The sequence below is a fragment of the Sesamum indicum genome, linkage group LG4, assembly GCF_026168435.1.
Source record: "Sesamum indicum cultivar Baizhima isolate 11 linkage group LG4, ASM2616843v1, whole genome shotgun sequence".
NCBI lineage: Eukaryota > Viridiplantae > Streptophyta > Magnoliopsida > Lamiales > Pedaliaceae > Sesamum > Sesamum indicum.
The window spans coordinates 17,540,240-17,561,836 of record NC_142660.1 but is presented as its reverse complement, the minus strand read 5'-3'; the positions used below and the strand labels follow the sequence as shown (position 1 = coordinate 17,561,836).

General features: G+C 33.0%; 3 protein-coding genes and 1 long non-coding RNA gene across 4 annotated transcripts; 2 read left to right on the top strand and 2 right to left on the bottom strand.

Moving 5' to 3' along the window:
* The first annotated feature begins 2,144 nt into the window (after positions 1–2,144).
* On the top strand, positions 2,145–4,300 carry LOC105161009 (UDP-Glycosyltransferase superfamily protein). The gene has a single exon (XM_011078556.3). The coding sequence runs from the start codon at positions 2,411–2,413 to the stop codon at positions 3,893–3,895; it is 1,485 nt and encodes a 494-aa protein (XP_011076858.1). The 5' UTR covers positions 2,145–2,410; the 3' UTR covers positions 3,896–4,300.
* Positions 4,301–4,506: 206 nt separating this feature from the next.
* LOC148788518 (uncharacterized) lies at positions 4,507–5,322 on the bottom strand. Its single transcript, XR_016065095.1, has 2 exons — positions 4,955–5,322; positions 4,507–4,874 (listed from the first exon to the last, which is right to left on the bottom strand). It is a non-coding gene; the product is annotated as an uncharacterized LOC148788518 (long non-coding RNA).
* Positions 5,323–7,461: 2,139 nt separating this feature from the next.
* On the top strand, positions 7,462–10,378 carry LOC105161008 (putative inositol oxygenase). The gene is made up of 10 exons (XM_011078555.3): positions 7,462–7,611; positions 7,765–7,867; positions 7,987–8,068; positions 8,315–8,519; positions 8,604–8,716; positions 8,813–8,935; positions 9,267–9,336; positions 9,621–9,699; positions 9,804–9,885; positions 10,070–10,378. Exons 1-10 carry the CDS (start codon positions 7,581–7,583, stop codon positions 10,094–10,096), a joined length of 915 nt encoding a protein of 304 aa, XP_011076857.1. The 5' UTR covers positions 7,462–7,580; the 3' UTR covers positions 10,097–10,378.
* A 1,639-nt stretch (positions 10,379–12,017) lies between these two features.
* Positions 12,018–16,415, bottom strand: NUDX26 (nudix hydrolase homolog 26). Its single transcript, XM_011078554.3, has 6 exons — positions 16,147–16,415; positions 15,997–16,047; positions 15,567–15,659; positions 14,390–14,484; positions 12,481–12,595; positions 12,018–12,384 (listed from the first exon to the last, which is right to left on the bottom strand). Exons 1-6 carry the CDS (start codon positions 16,360–16,362, stop codon positions 12,319–12,321), a joined length of 636 nt encoding a protein of 211 aa, XP_011076856.1. The 5' UTR covers positions 16,363–16,415; the 3' UTR covers positions 12,018–12,318.
* Between the last annotated feature and the right edge of the window lie 5,182 nt (positions 16,416–21,597).

Genomic DNA, 21,597 nt, shown 5'->3' with positions numbered 1-21,597 from the left:
CGCCTTGAGGATTATAAACCGCTCAAACTTCTCATCCACAAGTTTACAACTATTATGGGATACTTGCCTACATAACCTCTTACTTATAATTTCTTTTGATGATAGATATATGTTCTGAAATTCCTGAATAAATTAAATCCGAAAGAGAAAGCACGTGTGGTAGATAATGTGAATTCTTCTATTTCTCCATTTCTTTGTTTTTTTTTTTGTATTTTTAAATAAAATTTATTTAGGTATGACTCAAACGCACAACTTCATAGTTGTGAGACCTCCACTTCACAACTTAAGCAAGACTTCAATGATCTATTTTTCTATTTCCAACCAATATGGAAATGTAACTGTAACCCCATGTTATTCATCTCATCTTTTCTCAATTTAATGAGCAAAATTGAAGTGGAATGAGTCTGGTTGAGGTAAGATTTTATTTAAAATATTTGATTGGATGTGGGATAAAAGCATCTTGACCATAGTTGATGCGATGCACAAATAGTATTAGAAAAAAATAATGATTACACTACAAGAAAAATGATCAATAATTAACAAAAAAAATTGATGCTAAAATCAGCGTCAAACTGATTAGCAAGTAAAATTTTTGTTACTAATCTCATTATTTAATATTTTTTATAAACAGTTTATTGCTAAATTTATTAGTAAGTAAATTTATTGTATTAGATAATATAGATCAGCAACGAGAGTTTTACTTCTAATTATCTCGACGTTAATTTTTTTCCTTGCTATTGAACAATTTTCTTGTAGTGTTATAGATGGTGATGTGATAATCTTTTTTTTTTTTTAAATGGTGAAATATATTTAATTTTTTTTAGATGAAAAAATTATGTTTACAACCAAATACTACCTTAATATTATGGAATGGAGTGAGATATGATACATATATCTCTACATAAAATCCAAGCTAAAAATTTTATTTGTTAAAATATGAAATCAAAATAGTTTAAATATTAACTAATATTTCTTTTATACACTTAACTGTAAATTGCACGTTTTATCCTATTTATTCCCTATTAAATAAATAAATAGATAAATAAATTTTATTAGTATTATTTCCTAAAAAGATAGTTTCAATCATTATTATTGCTAGGAATTTGTGGTACACCTTATATGTACGTGAAGTTTATGACACTATTTATTTATATAAAAAATTTTATGTCTGCAAAAATAATTACAAGACAAGAAATACTATGGACCAAATGAGATTTTATTAATTTAAATGGAAAGTGGATACAATCTCTGGTTTAAAGATAATCCTCTAATTCTTTGCTCACTATGAGGATCAAGGGCTTGAAACTTATTCTTGAATGTGAATATGTAATCTCCTTCGAATTTGTCGAGCAAACTCCGTGTCGTTTTGAAATTTGGTATCAAGGCTTAAATATTTGATGCCGAGGAATACATGGAACCTTTGCGATTGCAGAGTTTCTTTGTGGCAGAGAGTTTTGGACATTGGTGTTTTGATTTGTTGTGTCTTCTGTGTTGTATGTAGGGACTTGTCTTGAATGTTGTATGTCATTTTATTTCGGCGGTGGATGACCCTTTTTATAGGCATGACTGGGGCTATAGTAGCTTGGGCTCACATCTGTTGAGCTTAAACCTCGTAGCTTTTGACATGGACTCATTAGATTTGATCAAATTAACTACTCTAAAATAAAAGAATAATTTATACATATCTTGGATCAATTTGAAAAATACATAAGACCCAAATCTAGTATGAACACTTATACAGATTTGTTGTCTTGAAAATATAAAAAGCTCAAATTTATTATGGACTTTAATTTGAAATCAATTATTAGCCAATTTATTTTGAATTTTTAATTAATAACTTTATTCTAAAATTTTAATGTCAATATAATTTAAGACAAAACCTTCTCAAAAATTTATTATTTAATTAAGTATATACAATATACTAAGTTAATACTAATTTATAAAAAAAAATATGCTAAAAAAATGCATGAAAATAGAAAAAAATAATTGAAATACCAATTCACCCCTTCTAATTATGTATAGTATAGATACAGATTACTCTTGCATAATTTAGTTTGCAATCTTAGTACACACAAAGGTGTAAATTGAAGATTTCACCTAGTCAGTGTGCAAAATGACGAGATAGTTGGATATTTGGGGGGTGATTAAGGTATTTTATTGAAAAGAAGGGGTCGGAATGCAAAGAAATGGAATTTGTTTGTTCTCCTCTCTCCCCGTCGACGAAACTGGAAGAACCACTTCTGATTCATTCTTCTTCTTCTCCTCCGACCCCGACCCAGATTTTTCCCTACTTCCAGTACTCTCTATCTCTCAATCTAGATTAACACGCATATATATATATGTGTGTGTGTATTTTTGTACGTAATTCTTGCCGTATATGACCTCAGAAATTTGTAGTTAGGGTGTAAGGATGGATGCAGATGAAAACCAAGAAGCCCAGATCCCAAAACCCACTAGGATTCCCGTTTCATCTTTTTCAATGAAACCCTTTTGTTTTCTCTCGATCTTGATACTGTTCTTAGCCATCTCATTGGGCGTAATAACCAGAACAACCCTCTTCAGGGTGTACCTTCTAAAAGCAACCATTTCTCCCCACCCTAATGTTTTTCAAGAATTGTTGAAATTTCTCCGGTTTACTGTGGTTGAACACAAGGAAATTACTGAGACCCCTTACTGTATCCTATGGATGGCCCCTTTTCTTTCAGGTGGTGGGTATAGCTCAGAAGCCTGGTCTTACATCTTAGCACTGAACAGTTACATTAGGAAGCAAAAGAACCCATTTTTTAAATTGAGAATTGAGCAGCATGGTGATCAAGAGAATGTTGAGTTCTGGGAGGGTTTGCCTTCGGAGATGAGAATCTTGGCTCTCGAGCTTCATCAGACTCAGTGTAGATTGGATCAGACTATTGTGGTTTGTCATAGTGAACCTGGTGCTTGGTATCCCCCTCTGTTTGAGACCTTTCCTTGCCCGCCGACTGGTTATGGTCGGTTTAAGGTTGTCATTGGGAGGACCATGTTTGAGACTGATAGAGTGAATTTGGAGCATGTGAGGAGGTGTAATAGAATGGATCATGTTTGGGTTCCTACTGATTTCCATGTTAATACATTTAGGCAAAGTGGGATTGATCCAATCAAGGTTAGGAAGGTTGTTCAGCCTGTTGATTTGGAGTTCTTCGATCCGTTTAAGGTTGAGCCGTTGGACTTGGCTTCAATAGGCAGTCTTGTATTAGGATTGGATAAATCAAATTTGAGAAAACAGTTTGTTTTCTTGAGTGTTTTCAAATGGGAATATAGAAAGGGGTGGGATGTGCTGTTGAGGTCTTATTTGCAGGAGTTCTCTGGAGTTGATGATGTTGCTTTGTATTTATTGACTAACGCATACCACACGGACAGAGATTTTGCTAACAAGATTGTTGAGTATGTTGAGGATTCTGATCTGGAGAAGCCTGCTAATGGTTGGGCTCCAATTTATGTGATTGATGGTCATATAGCTCAGATTGATCTACCAGGATTGTATGTGTCAGCTAATGTGTTCGTTCTGCCATCTAGAGGGGAAGGTTGGGGTCGTCCAATCGTTGAGGCGATGGCAATGTCACTGCCGGTGATCACCACAAACTGGTCAGGGCCGACTGAGTATTTGACTGACGAGAATAGCTATCCACTGCCGGTTGAGGGAATGACTGAAGTGAAAGAAGGACCATTTAAGGGGCATTTGTGGGCTGAACCTTCCGCTGATAAGCTGCAACTTCTGATGAGGCACGTAATGAGCAATCACGATGAAGCTAAAACTAAAGGAATGAAGGCCAGGCTTGACATGATGAGAAGGTTCTCCCCTGAAATTGTCGCTGAGGACATCATCAGTCATTTACAACAAGTTCTAGTCAGTATTCCTTGAGCCTTCCGAGTTTGGTTTCTTAAAAGAAGAAAGAGGGAACAAAACAGCTGGACCATGAGAATTCACGTCACTCATGCACGTGCTGCCGATCTTTTGGCCTACAACAATTTGGCTGACTTAAACTGAACTGGCTTCTTAGCCGATATCTTGCTCGCAGCCTGATTAAACTATGGGAGCTGATAGTTAGATTACCTTTTATCATTTGAATTGGTTTTTGCATATTGTTTATGCAGACTGATTTTCTTTGGATGAAAAAGATGTTACAATGTGAGGTATTATTGGGACTCACTCAGGCAGAAATGGGTTTTTGTAGGAATTGGTAACTCGAGCAATATTGTACCACTTTGTAGTTGAGATTCTGTCACTCAGATGCTAATGTTATATACGCGGGATTGATGCATAAAACCACTCTTTCATTTTCTCTTTGAATTTCTTCATGACCATCTGCTGGAACAATTTGTCTATGGCCCGGAAATCTGTATATAACTCATAAAATCTAATACATCCGAGGTTGAGAAATAGACAAGGTTTGTGTGATGAGAACAACTTTTCTAATAAGCTTGTTGGTCCATTTACTTCCGAATCCTGAAAGCCGAGGATGGCAAGAGACATCGGTAATGTTTGATTCTATTTTCTTTTTGTTTAATTTTATCCAAAAGGCAGTACAAGATTGATTGAATATTTGGTTTGTGATACTTGAGGTGGTTATATCAAGTGGTAAGTGGCGTGTAACTCTTGGAGATGGAGAAAAGATGGAAAGATACTAAGAAAAGATCCCGCAAACACTTGGAATCACTCCCCTCGAAAGTAAGAGGTGGGGAGTGTCGACCACCAGAAGCATCCTCAACCACTGAAGGATGGATCCTCGCCTCTCACTAGAACCCTTACTATGGGGAGGGCGAACTCACGAGGAGTTTTCAGAAGGATTTTCCCCAGAAGCTTTGAATCAACGCACTTGCTCCAAAGAAATCTTTTTTCCCTACAAGAGATAACAAATATATGAGAAATCATAAGTCACAATCATAAAAGAAATGGATCAATGTAAGAAAGGAAAAATACCATAAGATAAATGACCCATCAAGTCGTAAACTCGGTCAAACAACCCAGCCTCGATAAAGGACTTTTTGAGATCGTGGAAGGAAGAGGAGAATCAAACGACAGAGCACAAAGACCCCAATTAGAGTCATGGATATACAAACATTGCACCTTCTAAGAAAAGTAAGGTGAGGAGGAGGCCCCGACCATCGAGCGGAAGCATACCGATTGCCTAGGCCCAAGCGGTCGAGGCACCCACCTCGATCAACCTGCTGGTTGAGGCCATGTCCTCGACCAGCCTGCGTCACGGCCTTCTCGGCCACTTTGGCCAAGGCAGGCTTCACTAGACCTATGAAAGGATCTTATCCTACTCGATTGATTATTGACCCACATTGATGCTATTGGAGATATTATGAGAAGCTAATGACTAAACAAAGTACGAGCAGAAAAGAAAAAAGAAAAGTGGAATCAAAAGAACAATTTCAAGAAATTGAAGAGTAACTTTCCTGTTAGACATTCGAAGGACGACCGTTTGCTACGATAATTTATTATTAATCATCACTACAAAAAGATATAAAATTACCGAGAAAAGAAATCAAGTCATAATTTTAATACTATCACTAATTATATATATTCAGTGACATTAATTTTTATTTCGTCACAATAATATATTTCATAATTTTAATAATTATTATTATTTTGTAAAAATGGGTATCAGCAAAAATTAGTGACAAAAGGTGGTGTATAATTAAAGTTGTCACCAAATACAATTAATATACATATGTTGTGACGATCTAATAACAATAATTACTTGTTTTTACTATATTTTATAGTTACTATATATGTGTCATTGATTATATACAGTGATAATTTTATATACGATTCTTGTCACTAATAATTATAGAGTGACAATATAAAAATTATTGTTACTTAATATATATTTTATAGTGACAATTTTAAAATTATCACTTGATTTCTTGTCACTAATATCATATTTTTGTGTAATGCATGGAAAGTAGAACGTTATATTCTTGTAGCGATTGTAGCACAAATTGTATTTGGTCACATCATCACTACGAAAAAATAAATTATTCTCTATATAAATTGCAACGACTTTAAAATTACAGTAAATTAACACTATGTACCTCGATTAGACAAAATCGTTGCGAAACTGAAGTTTGATCATAGTTAATCAATATTTTCTATGTTTTTAGCCATGGTGAAAACAATTTACTCGGGTTTTAACTATACTAATTTTTTTCTAGTCTTACTTGCAGAAACAATGAATAATAGTCGTTGTATAGTCATGACTAATTAGTATTTTTCATAATTTTTTATTTTGATATTGGTAATTAACCATGAAAAAAAAAATTATTTCACCTCTAATGAATTTATAACATATTCATATAATTATCATTATACATGTGTACGCACTAGAAGAATTATAACATTTAACTACGATTAATTGTCATGGTTAATAACAAATAACCACAAAAAATAGTCATTGACTACAGCTACGCAACGATTGTTGGTCATATGTTTTGTGATGGTGGCTATAACAAATATTTTAACTATGGCTCTTATCCATGGAAAATAATTTTTTTTTTATAATGGAAAGCTAGTTTTTTGCATAAATTTTATTTAATTGTAGTTAATAATAATTATTTACCATAGTTTTTAATCATACCCACTAATATTATAGCTAATAATAATATTTTTTTCTAGTGACGTACTCATTAATTATAAAACTAGTGTGTGCAGTTAACTTAAATATATGTGCATAATTAAAATTTAAAATAATAATTAGTAAATTCAGTAATAAATTAATTACTGTAAATTCAAACATCATAATTAATCTTTTTATAGAAGCGATAATTAAATGATTATATCAGTGTTTCAACAAACTGAGTAATCGAGTATACATTGGTTCAATCGATACACCGATATAACTAAGAACTATGAAATAAATTCCAGTAAACTCATATAAAGTACGTAGACAAATACGCGTATGTCCGGTGGGACTCGAACACATGATGTCAAACTTGTTCATGAGACCTCAATTTCAAGTAGTGTTGTATCTATTATTCCATCAACATATACACACTCTGATGTGTAAAAAATCTTTTCTTAGATAAAATAATGGCGTGATCTTTATACACGTGGCGTGTATATATTAATTAAAATAAAAGATCCAGCATGATTAGCAGTAGGAATCCGATATGCTCAGCCTGAACCACTAGACTAATACATCGTCATTGATAATTATTTCATAATCAATTATGCAAACGTCGGATCAAACTGCGCGGTAATAGCAACATAAATCAATGGCATTGCTCAAGAAATTGCCTATAATAATGCCACAAAATTGGGTCTTGAAGAAGGAACTCAAAGAAGGCAAAAAATCAGATTCTTGACTGGATGAACAAAGAACATTTGCTGGCGACTTTACTGCACTAACTAAAAATAGATGAGTTTTGGATGAACATTCCAACACACTCTCCACGTAAAGCTGACTCATCTTTCTTAGTTTGCTTCTGAAATTTTGGCTAAGGACTTGTGATTTTTCAGTATAAAAACTGTGCATGTTCAGCCCTCTAATCCCACAACACAAACAGAGAACAGCACTTTTTTTCTGTTGTTTGGAGTGAAGATGACTGTCTTGATTGAGCACCCTGAGTTTGGTACAACCATTTGTTTTCATCAGCTCCCGTTCAGTCTTTCGATGATCGGTCGTAGCAACCGATCATGGAATGCTGTTTTACTTGTTTCTTGTGATGTTTTTCATGTTAATTCGTCCTGAATATGTTTATGGTTTGATTGTTATTTCTGATAAGGGATCGAAGAAAAGGAACGTAGAACGGTTGCTGACAGCGATGAATTGGTTCTGGATGAAGGATTCGTAGTGCCTGCTAACAATTCATACGGATATTCTTTCAGGTCTTATTTTTTCTTAGTCTTATTTTGTCCGATCATCAGTCTAATGTAAGATCCAAATTAAGTATGTCTAGTTTTCCTACATTGCAAAATCTTGAATGTTCGATGCCTAATTTCAACAGGGATTATGATGCTGAAAGCGAGAGAAAAGAGAGGGTAGAGGAACTCTACCGGCTCAGCCACATCAACCAAACATACGACTTTGTAAGAAAACAAGACAAGAAATCAAGGATGTTTTCTTTCACAGGATTGAATGCAAACTTGTCCCTCTACAAAACGTTAATAAGCAAATTAATCTCTGTGGATTAAGAAAAAGGGCAATCCGTCTCATGTAGGAGGCAACGAGCTTCTTTCTTAAGAATTCAGGGATCTGTTGGGTGTTCTGTTTTCTCTAGTTCAAGATTGCGTTTCATAATGGACTATGAAAAGCTGATGGATAATTTTGTGCAGGTGAAGAGAATGAGGGAGGCATATAGCTCGTTGGATCGGGTTGAAATGAGCATTTGGGAATGCTGCGAACTCCTGAATGAGGTCGTGGACGATAGTGATCCCGACTTGGATGCGCCTCAGATTCAGCATTTGTTGCAAAGCGCTGAGGCCGTTCGGAAAGACTATCCTGATCAAGATTGGCTGCACTTGACGGCCCTCATTCACGGTACTTAAGCTTGCATTTGAACCATAAACTTTAAAATGATTAACAATATTAACTGACCTTATAGTAATTTTTTTTTTGTTGAAGATCTTGGGAAAGTTCTTCTTCTACCTAGCTTTGGAGGTCTCCCACAGTGGGCTGTTGTTGGTGACACATTTCCTCTAGGTTGTGCGTTCGATCCATCTGTTGTTCATTATGAGGTCTGTCCTCTCATCAAGTTCCGACTGACTGCATATGTTTTTCAAATAGACTACATGAAAATAATGTTAGAAAAAATGAAATTCTCAAAATTGCAGCACTTCAAAAGCAACCCTGATCACAACAATCCAGCTTACAACACCAAGTTGGGAGTTTATAAAGAGGGATGTGGACTTGAAAACATTTTGATGTCGTGGGGGCACGACGACTACATGTACTTGGTAAACTTTTTTACTAAAAAATTTATGAAATTGTGTGGTAATTTTAGAATATATCTCCTCTTATTGCACTTGACATAGGCTTGTTATTGGGTAAGGAATCTACCCGGTCTATAGCCTAAAGAGACTTACTATGTTTAGTGTATGGATTTAGACTCGAGGGTTTTAATAGGTTTTGAACCCCAAGAACATTCTATCTTAACCTGATTTTTTGAAATGAATTGGGGTAGAATTTTACTTTACTGATTGATAGGCCTAGCCTGGATTTTGATGTATATAGCTTCTTCATCAATAAGAATGAGATTAAACTCAGCTACAAATATGGTTTATGCAGGTGGCTAAGGAAAATAAGACGACTCTTCCATCAGCTGCATTGTTCATTATTCGGTATCATTCATTTTATGGTAAGGATTTGTATGTATATGTATCTTTTTCATTATTTTGAATTAAGCTCCTGATATTTCAACATATTACGCAAAAAGCCCTTGATTTTAGAGAATTATATAGACAAGTAGATATCTCCCAGCCATCCATTCTTCAGAATGATATTTATAATGTAAGACCAAATAACATAATGTATTAGTGTAAATTTTTACAATTATGGGCTTTTATGTAATATGGCGAAATTTTAAGGGGTGTCTAAGTAATTTTCTTTATATCTTACCCTTGCTCCATATCTTTGGTTAAGCATTGCACACATCAGGAGCATACAAGTACCTAATGAATGAAGAGGATGCTGAAAATCTCAAGTGGCTGCAAATATTCAAGTTAATAGCTATTTCCTTGATTTTTTCTTTTTTGCATTTTGGTCCTGTAACTTCTTTTTTTTGGATTTTTAACCCATTTTTCCACGTATTCTTTGTACATGTAGCAAATATGATCTCTATAGCAAAAGCACAATCAGGGTAGATGTTGACAAAGTGAAGCCATACTATACCTCCCTCATTCAGAAGGTAAAAACTTAGCCCTTGTTTTCTTTTGTGTTCGTTTTCAGTTTTTAATATTTTTTCCAAAAAATAAAAAATAAAAATTCAAATATATGTTTTTTTATATGAATTTCCATTAAAAATCTTCTCGATATAATTATAATGAACTATGAATGTGATTCTTACATATATTACTCTTATGAATGTGCAGTACTTCCCTCCGAAGCTAAAATGGTGAAAAATTCGTACTATCGTAAAGAAGAAAAACGAGTCGAAAATGTTGGCCGGGATGGCGAATTATTGTGTTCTTCTTATGTGAAGCAAGTATTGGTGTGTTTTCTTATTGATATGGCGATGTGAATGAGGTTTTCAGTCTCCTATACGAGTAGAGATGCATTTATGTTTGTGTGAATTAATGAACTTTATTTCTCTTGTATTTGTGAAGAAGTAGTTGTTTAGCAATGCTCAAATAACTTATATATATTTTTTAAAGGGTAAATGCTATATTTGGTTTCTTGAATTTTTGTTTAGAATTATTTCAGTCCCTCAACTTTATTTTTTTATTTTAGTATTTTTGGATTTTAATTTTTGTTTTATTATGGCCCCTCTTATCATTTTTTTCGATGAAAATGTGGTTAAATTTTGAGTTTTTTGGAGAATAAAATGGTCAATATTAAATTTAATTTTCTCACTTTAATCTGTTAAATTTGTAAAATTGTCAAATTAGTCCTTTTATTTAAGTGAAAAAACAACTCTTTTATTTTTTGTATGTTGAATATGATGTAATTGTTTTATGTGAATAATAAAAATTTTGAATGCTTGTGAATATTATAATGACATATTACTTGACTTAAAATAAGTACTCTCTCTTTTTTTTTTTTTGCATTTTTAGTAGTTAAAAAATAAAAAAATATGGATAAGTTTTATAAAATATATCTAATATGAAAATATAAAATTTGATTAAACTTCATATATCTAATATGAAGATAAACTATAAAACAAATCTTAACAATATTTATAAAATCTTTAGATTTGAACTTGGTGGATTTCATATATATAGGAATTCATTCTAACAAGTTTTTTTAAATATATAGAAGAAATTCTGTAAAAGAAAATTCTCATAAAATGAGTCGTATACACATATATGAAATTCACTCACTCCACAGCTTTTATTTTTGTAAAATAAGCAACAATACTGAGGTTACCTTGCGCAATTGATGTAGGTACAACCATCCTATCTGATGTAGGTAAGCATCCCGCATTAGTTGCAGATGAGACCCACTTTTTCCCCTTCAAAAGAGTATCATTCCTGGATGTTGTAACCTTAACAAATCCGAATTGCCTGTACATCTCTCTGATTTGAGACACACATTTCAGAATCTGTTGCTAGCTAGACTACTTTATCAAATGTAGGTTTTATGAAATACATATGATAGCTGAAATCAAAACCAAGCAAGGCCATGAAAGAGGAGGTTATGATTTTGGGAATTTTAGAAAGAATTTTCATTAATTGATGGCAGCAAAATTGAGAGAGCTCTCCTTTTAAATACATTCAGGCATCAAATATTTATCTGCCAACCACCTAATCGCCTCATCCCAAAAAATGAGCAATTTCTATCTCCACATTGTTCGCTAAATTTAACAAATCAAACTTGAACAAAAGTTTTTGTTCTGTAAGCTTTCAAGTTCAATTCGATTAGTGCGAAAATACTAGTACAGAATTAACAATTATCAAATTCCTCAAACTCGATTCATTTTTTATCCAATTAAATCTCGTACGGGTACTATTAGAACAATTATCAAACCAAATTCAAACTCAATATTTATTCAAAAAAGCTTGAACAATAATGTGTGAAAGGTCTACTTGAGTCATTTACAGCTCAATTGCTAACCAAATTAATAATACCTAACTTCATCGTTCCTCCCAGTATCTCAGGAGCCTCATTGCTATTGCTGACAGAATCAACAACCAAACGCCTGACTTATTTAACAAGTATACATCAATTGTCCAGACCTGGGCAACTGCAATATCTTTTTTTTCCCCCTCCAGTTGTTTGAGCATAGAATTAGGCTTAATTGGAGAAAGAAAATTGGTGGAGAAGGTTTCCATCCAAAGGTTAATCCTGCTCGCACAGCGAATGTTTACTTCCCGGAGCTCATTGATGAGAACAAAATAAGTTTTCAAACAGCAACCAAGTTTCAAACACTATGCAGAAGCCGGTATAGTATTCAAGTAGTTGCCTCGTATTATCCTGATTCAAGATTACAAAACCAGAAATTGCAAGTTTAAGAGAATTATTTCAGTATAGACGTGCATTGTTTGCAGAAGATGTTGTCAATGCTGGAGGCATCAACATCTATAGGGTCCGGCCTTTTCTGCATGCATCAGTTTAAGTGATAGGTGGCGCTGATACAATCTAAATTGCTAGACCCGAAATATCTGTAGAAAACTTGAGTTATCTACTGAAGATGTGGAGAGAAAACCTTCAAAACTTCCTGGTATACAGGCTTCTTGAAATCCACTGCCTGCAAAGGGAAAGATTGAGGGAACGATGAAAATTCAGATGCAACAGAATAGAGAAGAAGTATTCACAGTTTTGCAGGATGAGGAAGAAAGCTGACATGATCAACTATTTCTTGGGGTGACATCCATGACCATTGTCCAAACTCGGCTTTTTCAGTCCCATCACCCAAAAGATTGACTTCTTCGTCCTTTCCAGTAAATTTTAGAAGAAACCTGAAGTTATGCACACGATGTATCAGAGCGGTAAAGGATATTTGGCCAAACAAAAAATGGAAGTATCGCTTAGACATGAAAGTATCAATGCAAATATTATCGAGTTTAACCAAAAAACATATACAGACAAATGGCTTGAACCCATCAGCGCCATGAGTAAGCTACAATTAAATAACAAAGCAGAAGGTTCAACAAAATATCTGCATGTAACTCAACAGTAGCTAATATCTGCATGTAACTCATAACTTTCCAGTACAAGACCCTCACTAGAGTAGTTTGGTAGGATTTCCAACAGAAATTTCATCCGTCTACATATAATAAACAAATGATGCTGTAGCCAGATTCGTGCCACACTTAATTCAACCACAGTGATGATCTTCAATGAGCACACATTCTTACAACACAATTTGAAGACCACTGTGATTGAAAATACGAAGAATCATGAATGCTCTTCCACTACTACCAACAAAAATCCCCATATTGTTATTAACCTCAACACCATTCCAAAGTTAATTTAGAATAACACCATCTCTTATCTTTCAAAAATGATTACCACCGCACATGCATCTCCATGCCCACAACCAATCTGAAAACATTATTTCATAGCCAAAAAGAACTATCCAAAGCACATAATGACAATTTCTTATTACGAATTCGAATAACTATCCAGGTTGTCCTGTCCGTTCAGTAATAAAAGTCATCAACGAGTAACAGATCTTTTGATTTAACCTGATTTTTATATAGACAGGGACTCCGAAAAGCCTCCCCCACCTCGGGGTGGTTTTAGTATAAAAAAAAAAAAAAAAAAAAACAACCAGTAACAGATCTAATTTCAAACCTTGAACCAGCATTAGGAGCCACAATATAGTTGCAGAAGAATATAAAGGGAACATGAATAATTAGAGGTCATGCCCTGATTACATGAACATCAGAAGAAACTAATTCCACATAAATGAGTAAAAAACCAGTAACAGATCTAATTTCAAACCTTGAACCAGCATTAGGAGCCACAATATAGTTGCAGAAGATTATAAAGGGAACATGAATAATTAGAGGTCATGCCCTGATTACATGAACATCAGAAGAAACTAATTCCACATAAATGAGTTCTCACTTTTTCCCCCTTATTTTCTGTCTTCAAGCAAATACCATGCAGATGCAGTTTTTATTTGTTTTACTTCCCTAGTTTGAAGCATATGTTTTTGTTTTCAATTAGCAACCACAATGGGAATATGAATCATTCTAGTGCTAATCCAGGACTTGAATGAAGTGGGTAAGTGGATTATGTTTCAATAAAAGGTAAGGGCATTCACATAAGAGATTGCTATGGATAGTGACATGATTTCTAATACATACGTGTTATTAATCTCATTTGAGAAGTCATAAAAGTTTAGGAACTTTAAGTCAAAGAGACAATGAGGGTTTTTGCTTTTATCTACAATAGGAAGTAAAATAAATATAACTATTTGAAGATCGAGTTAAGAACTTGAACTAGGAGAAATAGATGAATAGAAAGACAATCATATAATACTTATTAATTAACTTGGAGAAAAGATATTCAAGACATTAATGAGGTCAGACAGAGACTCACATTAAATAAGTATAAGATAAAGCTCCTATCACAAGTACAATGACATGGACCTAGCATCTAGAACAAGCCCATTTTGATAACATGTCCATTTGGTCAGTGCACCAGAAGGAGGTCCACGTCAACGAAATCAAGAAGGAAAGAAAGCCACAATTTATATAACAAAAAATCACAGATGTAAAGAAATGAGAAAGCAGAAGTCCAACCACTTCTGAGCTTGACCCTTCCAGTCTGAACCCCATTGCCGCTTGAGTTTTTCCCTGACATCTGGTGGGAAATCATATGTCAACCAATATGGCACCTGCAGAAAATATCTTTCAGATGAAAACATAATAATACAGGTCCGCAAAGCCACAATAGCACTCCAGAATATGAAATCTCTGTAGGTTTTGGCAACACGAAAAAGAAAATCCAACTACTACATGATGACCAATAACCATTTCGTTACAGCTTAAAACATATATTGTTTGTTGTTAATAAAAAAATTTAACGAGATTTTCAGTTAAAATCCTAAAGATTTAATTACAAGATAACAGCCTCCTTTATGCAATACACAGAGTTTTAGATGATCCTAGAACTTCCAGTGGACAGCCTGAACTGTAATACCAACGGAAAGATATATTCTTTTACACATCTCAGATGCAAGTAGTGCTTTTCCATTATTATCTACAAAAGGGTTGTCCACTACTCACCACAGAATTTAAGGGAAACACATCAGGCATGGACATAAACATATGAATTACAATGGCTATCAGTATCCACATGAAATGGCAGATTACTCCCTCAATGCAGTAGTATGATTCCGGAGTGCAATAAAGTACTTCCAGAAGCTTAGTAATAACAAATTAATTTTCCAAAAGCACAACTTGTGTTTTTGAAGTCTTAGCAAGAAGCTCTTGGTACTTTCCCCTCCCAATTTCTCCACTCCTCTCAAGGTTCAATATAGTAAATCATTCTAAAGTTCAACCAACCTCCATTCTTCCGTCAACTCATCAAATCTTTTCTTGAAAACCCTTTTGCTTACATCTAGGACTTCTCCATCACATTTTTTATTAATTAGAGATTTTAACACAAGACAATGAGTAAACGGGTACATAACAACAAAGAAACACAGAGTTTGATGAAATGGTAATCACGTAATTGTAAAAAGAAGCAATAAGACATTTGTTTTTCCTTACGAAATGTGTGTTTCACAGGTTACCAGTACAGTTTTTACTTTTAATAATTGTGGGGTTCCCAGCACTGAAGTTGAATTAATAGAAAAAGTAGGCAATTTTCACTCCCTCATGAATGAAGCAAGAGAATTCAGCTCAAACTTTAGAAAACCTATTGAGAGCAACCCAACAGACAGAAATGCAAAAGGAGTAAAATTTTCATTCAAACCTCAGCAACAATATCAGCTGACGTAACACCAGTCTCTTCTCTTAATTCCCTGATGGCAGCATTTCGGGGATCCTCGCTTTCATCAATTCCACCCTACAAAATCATAACACACTTCAACATTGTTCGGAAAAATATCAAATAACATAGGAAGAATATGCCCCTTATACATACATAAGCAAGGAGAAGGCAAGAATACCTCGAGCATTCTCAGAATAACTCAATTTAATCTCAAGTTCATATCAATAAAACAAACTGCACTCATAAAAAGAACCAATGTGGCCTTCAGATAACCAGTAGAAAGTTTCTTGATTATGGTTTTTCATTACGACACTCGAATACAACAGAACCCTTCTTATGTACAGCAGGCAAAAATGCAGTTTATCCACCAAAATTTCAAGAATCCAATAACAACAACCCAATAATATCAAACCTGAGGCATTTGCCAAGCATCTGGTATGTCAAGCCTTGAAGCAGCAAAGATCTAACACGAAACCCAAATGCACAGATAATCATCACTACCCAGAAACATAAAAACCGAATACATACAAACATAAATGCGCAAAGAGACAAAAAACCCCACCTTCTTAGAGGGGTTAATAAGACAAATTCCCACATTTCTTCGGTAACCTTCTGGTGGGCTATCCATGGATGATGATGACAGTGAAGAGAATGGAGCTGGGAGTGAGCGCGCAGTGAATTTCTGGAATCTTGAAGGGCAGTTTGGGAAGAGAAGGTTAGCTGTATTTATACGCTGCAACGGAGAATTCAAATGAATAAAAGATCGGCACAAAGCCATCAGCACAGTGGCACATAGCCGCTGTGGTTGTTTCTCCGAATTTTGCTGCGTCTGCTGGAGAATATCAAATGTCCATAATGTCCCTTTCTCATACTCTTTATCACCGGAATGGAATTTTTCTTCTTTTTTTTTTTTTTAATTCAACTACAAAAACAATTTTACATATTATTATTTACCTACTTATACTATTTATTAAAGTTCAATACCTTAAAATACTTTTGGTAGGCAAAATATAATTTAATTAAAGTACCCCCCACTTATTTTCTTTTTTTAACTTAAATATAACTTATAGGCCTATAAGTGTGATTTTATTTAAAATATAACAACTACCAGTATCTAATTTTGTATTATTTCTTTCAAAAAATTGATATAAATTTAATTCTTATGCTGTTGTGATAAATAAAGTATTGTGTTTAATACATTTTTTTAATATTGATTAATTATTTAATTAAATAAATATAATATAAAATTAAATTATGCACTCACATCAGGTGTGTTTCGATTGATTTTTTTTATATTTAAACTGGCATTATGCCATCCCTCATTGCCCATATTATGTATTTGTATTCTGATATAGATTCCAAAAGCTACAATGAGAGTATCATTAGAATAATCCCTCCACTCCTTACTTATTTCCAAATAGCAACTTGATTTATTGGTTTGTTTTGAAAGATGGCTTCTGTTCTTTTAGAAAACAGTGGGAGATGTTTAAGGTAATTTGGGTGAGTGTTTAAGCTCCTTTCCTTATTACTCCAAATGCTTTGGATAATCTCTTAAAGATGTCATAGAACTGGCAAAACATATATAATTTGGTTAGGGCTAAGCTGAAGAGAGTTCCAGCAATGCTCACTGACGCTCAAGTTAGTGTCATGTTTACGGTCTCTATATAGGTGTCAATAGTTGGGGTAGCAAAAACTGTATCTGAGCTTAGAGAGACAATATTTTAATAGTTTTATGCAGTGGTCCGTGCATACCGAAGTAAAAAGTGACAAATGGTGGTCCCAACAGACAAGGTAGTCGTTCTGTCAGGCAATCACGCATGTTCTTAGTGTCGTGTTTACGATCTCTATGTAGGTGTGAATAGTCGGGGTAGCAAAAGTTGTACATGAGTATAGAGAGACAATATTAATAGTTTTACGGTGTACAGTGGTCCGTGCATACCGAAGTAAAACAGTGACAAATAGTGTTCCCAGCAGACAAGGTAGTTGTTCTGTCAGGCAAGCACGCATGTTCTTAGTGTCATGTTTACGGTCTCTATGTAGGTGTGAATCGTTGGGGTAGCAAAAGTTGTACCTGAGCTTAGAGAGACAATATTAATAGTTTTACGGTGTGCAGTGGTTCGTGCATACCGAAGTAAAACATTGACAAATGGTGCTCCCAGCAGACAAGGTAGTTGTTCTGTCAGGCAAACACGTATGTTTTTTTCACCAAGTACAGAGGTCCCGTGGATTCCTTGGGTACTTAAGAAATATTAACAAGTGAAGAGCCTTTTTCCAGGACCTTGAATGTATGATTCCGAAAGGTCTCTTTAGAAGTCCTCTACAATGATACCATTCATATGAAGGTCTCTGTTACTCTTAAATGCCTCTAGTGTATTTTCATAAATATTCCCACATCAGAAGTTCCCCCGTTATCAAGTTTTGAGGAAGCGAAGCTTGGTAAATGGATTCGAGATGACCTTCAAGCCTTAGCAAATATCCCATCAATTTTTCTGAAGGTCTGCAAAGATTTTTGAACTTTAAATAATTTGACGTTCGAATATCGATTCTGTCATCTGAAATTTGGATTTCAGAACCTGATATATAAGTCTTATAACTATAGCATGCCTACTAATCGTGTCCTTACATTTGTGAGCTGTTGTTACTCACTGCAAGTTTGTGGCTAACAAGAGGCAATATACCTTTATTAAACCCACGCTTATCATAATAGGTTTTAAATACTGGTGCTTAACTGCAAAGTAACCCTTTGTCTTTTTTGTCAACTTTTTCGTTTTTGCTGAATAACCTTGCTTGTTCCAAATAACTCTAACTCTTGAAATTTTACCAGGTTCGTGTTCCAAATTTTTACATAAATTTATAAGTAATAAAATAGATTGCATAATGTATATTATGCTATAAATATACCAAAATATAGTATGAAATTTTATTTTATTATTATAAATATAAACTACTAATTAGTTTAGAAAATCATACTGAACAATTTAAAATTATAGAAAAGTATCCATTATCTGGAATAATACAATTAAAATATATAAAAATATTTTATAGTTGAGATTGATATATGTTCACAATCTGTAATAAATTTATATATTTATAAATGTTAGTATTACATTGATGTAACTATCATCTTAAATTGTTGAACAACATCGGGCCGTCAAAATTCGGATCAAACAGTTAAATATGATCAAACTTACAGAAAAATATGTTTGGTAAAGTTTTAAACTTATTGGATATACGGATGTCGAGATATCGTACTCGTAACATAAGTGTAATCATTCAAGATAGTGTATCATGGAATCAGACAATGTGATTTTAATCATACCATCTAATATGATCTATTGGACACAGTTTTATATATATTTAAATTTGGTATAAATTGGGTGCCCGAATTTTAAGATATCGTAAATAAAATAATAATTAAAATAATTAAAATTGTTCAACCATCATCATCATCATCATTATCATCATCATTATTATCATTATTATTATTATTATTATTATTATTATTATTATTATTATTATTATTATTAGATTAATTCATAGGAATCACTAAATTTCAATATAAATTTATAAATAATAAAATAGATTGCATAATATATAGTATGTATCTTGATATAAATATAAAACTCAAAAATAGATAAAAAAAATCATACGTGAATTACTTGTCAATTTAAAAAAAGTATAATACAATAGAAATATATATTAAAATATAACATAAAATTTATATATGTCATATTAAATAATAATTTGAATTATAAAAAAATTTCCTAATATTGAATTCCATCACTCGGAGTAGGTGATTTGACAGTTTGGGATGGTACAAAATATCCCTCTAAAACAAGAGATACACTACATTTATAGGTATGGTCAACATGTGACCAATTAGGCCGAGTTTCACCATGATTATGTCACTGTTGTCGTACGACGGGAAAATTATCTGCATACTAAGATACTACGTCAGTATTCAGAAGACAAACCCTTCGTTCTTGAGTATTACATGGATCGCTGTGACCTATAACATGACACTTCAATTTAATAAGAATACTAGATTGATTTTCTAGAAGAGAATGACATTCTACAAATAGAAAAAAAAAATCCATCAATAATTTAATTTCTGGACCTTAGGTGAAGAAATTTGAAATCAAAGTGGATTGATTGATGAATTAATTTATACTTAATATATAATTACCATTTACCAATATTAGTCTAACTCATGATTTAATAAGAACTAATCAAGATATGTGTCCAGTTCACCAGACAAAAATGATCTGATATAAAATCATCACGAACCAGAGAAAATGGGCTAAGTTCATTGCTGAAATTTAGGGTACTTGCAATAGCTTTTACTTTATGGTGAAAATAAGTTGTAAGTTAAGTAGTAGTGAAAATTAAGGCGATTTATTTGGCAAGAACGGAATCGACGGAGGTATCAATAGTTGGTTCGCGATGCAGTGTCCTGTGCTCGAATTATTCTTGATGGGTTTAGACTCCATATACTTAGTGTTGAACTACCTCATGGCATTAGTACTATCGCCTTGTAGTATGGAGGATACCATGGCCTACTTAAATTGCCATTTAATTTGTACATTATGTACTTTTCCTTAATGAAATTTACCATTACCGAAAAAAGAAAATTAAGGTGTTTGAAAACAAAAGTGAAAAAGTGGAAAAAAGCTAAAGTCAAAGTTTTGAGAAAACAACTTAATATTAACAATTTTACCAATACTCTGTAGAAGTCAGTAAAAACGGAGTTAATTATAGCTTTTGATTTAAATCGTGATAGTTTATAAACAACAGTGTAAATCAACTTAATATTTATAATTTTACCAATAAAATACAGAAACTGTACGAAACTAGAAAAGGGATTATCTCTCAGCAATCGAAGAGTATTGATGCCGATTTGAACTTTGAGGGTTCTAATCCCCCAAATTGTACTTTGAAAATATTGATAGAAATGAAATCAAATGCTTTTACTTAAAATATAAAAAGAAAATAATAGAAATGGAAAACTAAATTAATGTGGAGACTATTAGCTACTTCCATTATGTCATGACCCATAAATGTCAATTTATGCATATACAAACAATTACTCAGATTTAAATGTAGATCCCATGTACATATATATTCATATATGTTAACTGCAAATCTAACTTAAATTATATATATTTCAATTTCTTAATTTAATACTTTAGTACATTGGCATTATAAATTTAATATTATTGTTAGAAATAATTATATTTACACACCTTTGTCTATAAACAGAAACAATCTCTATTTTTTATGTAGTCACATAAACTATCTATGACTGGAAAAAAATTGGATAATTTGAGTAATAATTTGACGTTTCAAGACGGTGTATGTGTAATTCTTTTAAAAAAAGGGGTAATTTGTGTAAATGATGCTGGCATTTTTTGAGGATTTATATTTGATTTTTCAAAAGATAAAGATGATTTGTATAAATAGACCATAGATCAAGGAGCGGAAATACGATGACCCCTTATTATTATTATTATTATTATTATTATTATTGTGTAGTAAGTGGAAAGATTGTGAGGTGAAAAATGGCAACTATATTCTGATGAGAAAAAGATAATAAGAATAAATCAATAAAAAATATATCAATAAGATGTAATTCAATTGGCGAAATTGAGGTCCCATGTGTTGAATTATACCAAGATATAATACTGTCATATTTTAATAGTAGTTATGTGTATATTTTAATAGCAGTTATTGATTAATTATTGATATTTGATATTAATAATTAGTATATTAATTATTATAATTATTAGTAATTAAAATTATAATGTAGTGTTAATCAATTTACAGAAAAAAGAAAAAAAAAAAAGAAAGATAAGTGGAATTTTGGGGGTAAAAAAGGCTTTTGACATATATAGAAGAACACCCTGTCAAAGGCAAAGACTTCACATCTGTCCAAAACCATTGGCAACTAACTGTAGGCCACCTCATCATTCACCAACTTTTTTATATTCTCCTCTGCCCCCTCAACTTTATACTT

Coding starts and splice junctions, on each gene's coding strand:
- LOC105161008 (XM_011078555.3), top strand. CDS start 7,581: ATGACTGTCTTGATTGAGCACCCTGAGTTTG. Junction 8,520..8,603: donor CTTGACGGCCCTCATTCACG/GTACTTAAGCTT, acceptor TTTTTGTTGAAG/ATCTTGGGAAAGTTCTTCTT. Junction 8,936..9,266: donor ACGACGACTACATGTACTTG/GTAAACTTTTTT, acceptor TGGTTTATGCAG/GTGGCTAAGGAAAATAAGAC.
- LOC105161009 (XM_011078556.3), top strand. CDS start 2,411: ATGGATGCAGATGAAAACCAAGAAGCCCAGATCCCAAAACCCACTAGG.
- NUDX26 (XM_011078554.3), bottom strand. CDS start 16,362: ATGGCTTTGTGCCGATCTTTTATTCATTTGAATTCTCCGTTGCAGCGT. Junction 12,596..14,389: donor AAGGGTCAAGCTCAGAAGTG/GTTGGACTTCTG, acceptor GCATAACTTCAG/GTTTCTTCTAAAATTTACTG. Junction 12,385..12,480: donor CCCAAGAAATAGTTGATCAT/GTCAGCTTTCTT, acceptor TTCCCTTTGCAG/GCAGTGGATTTCAAGAAGCC.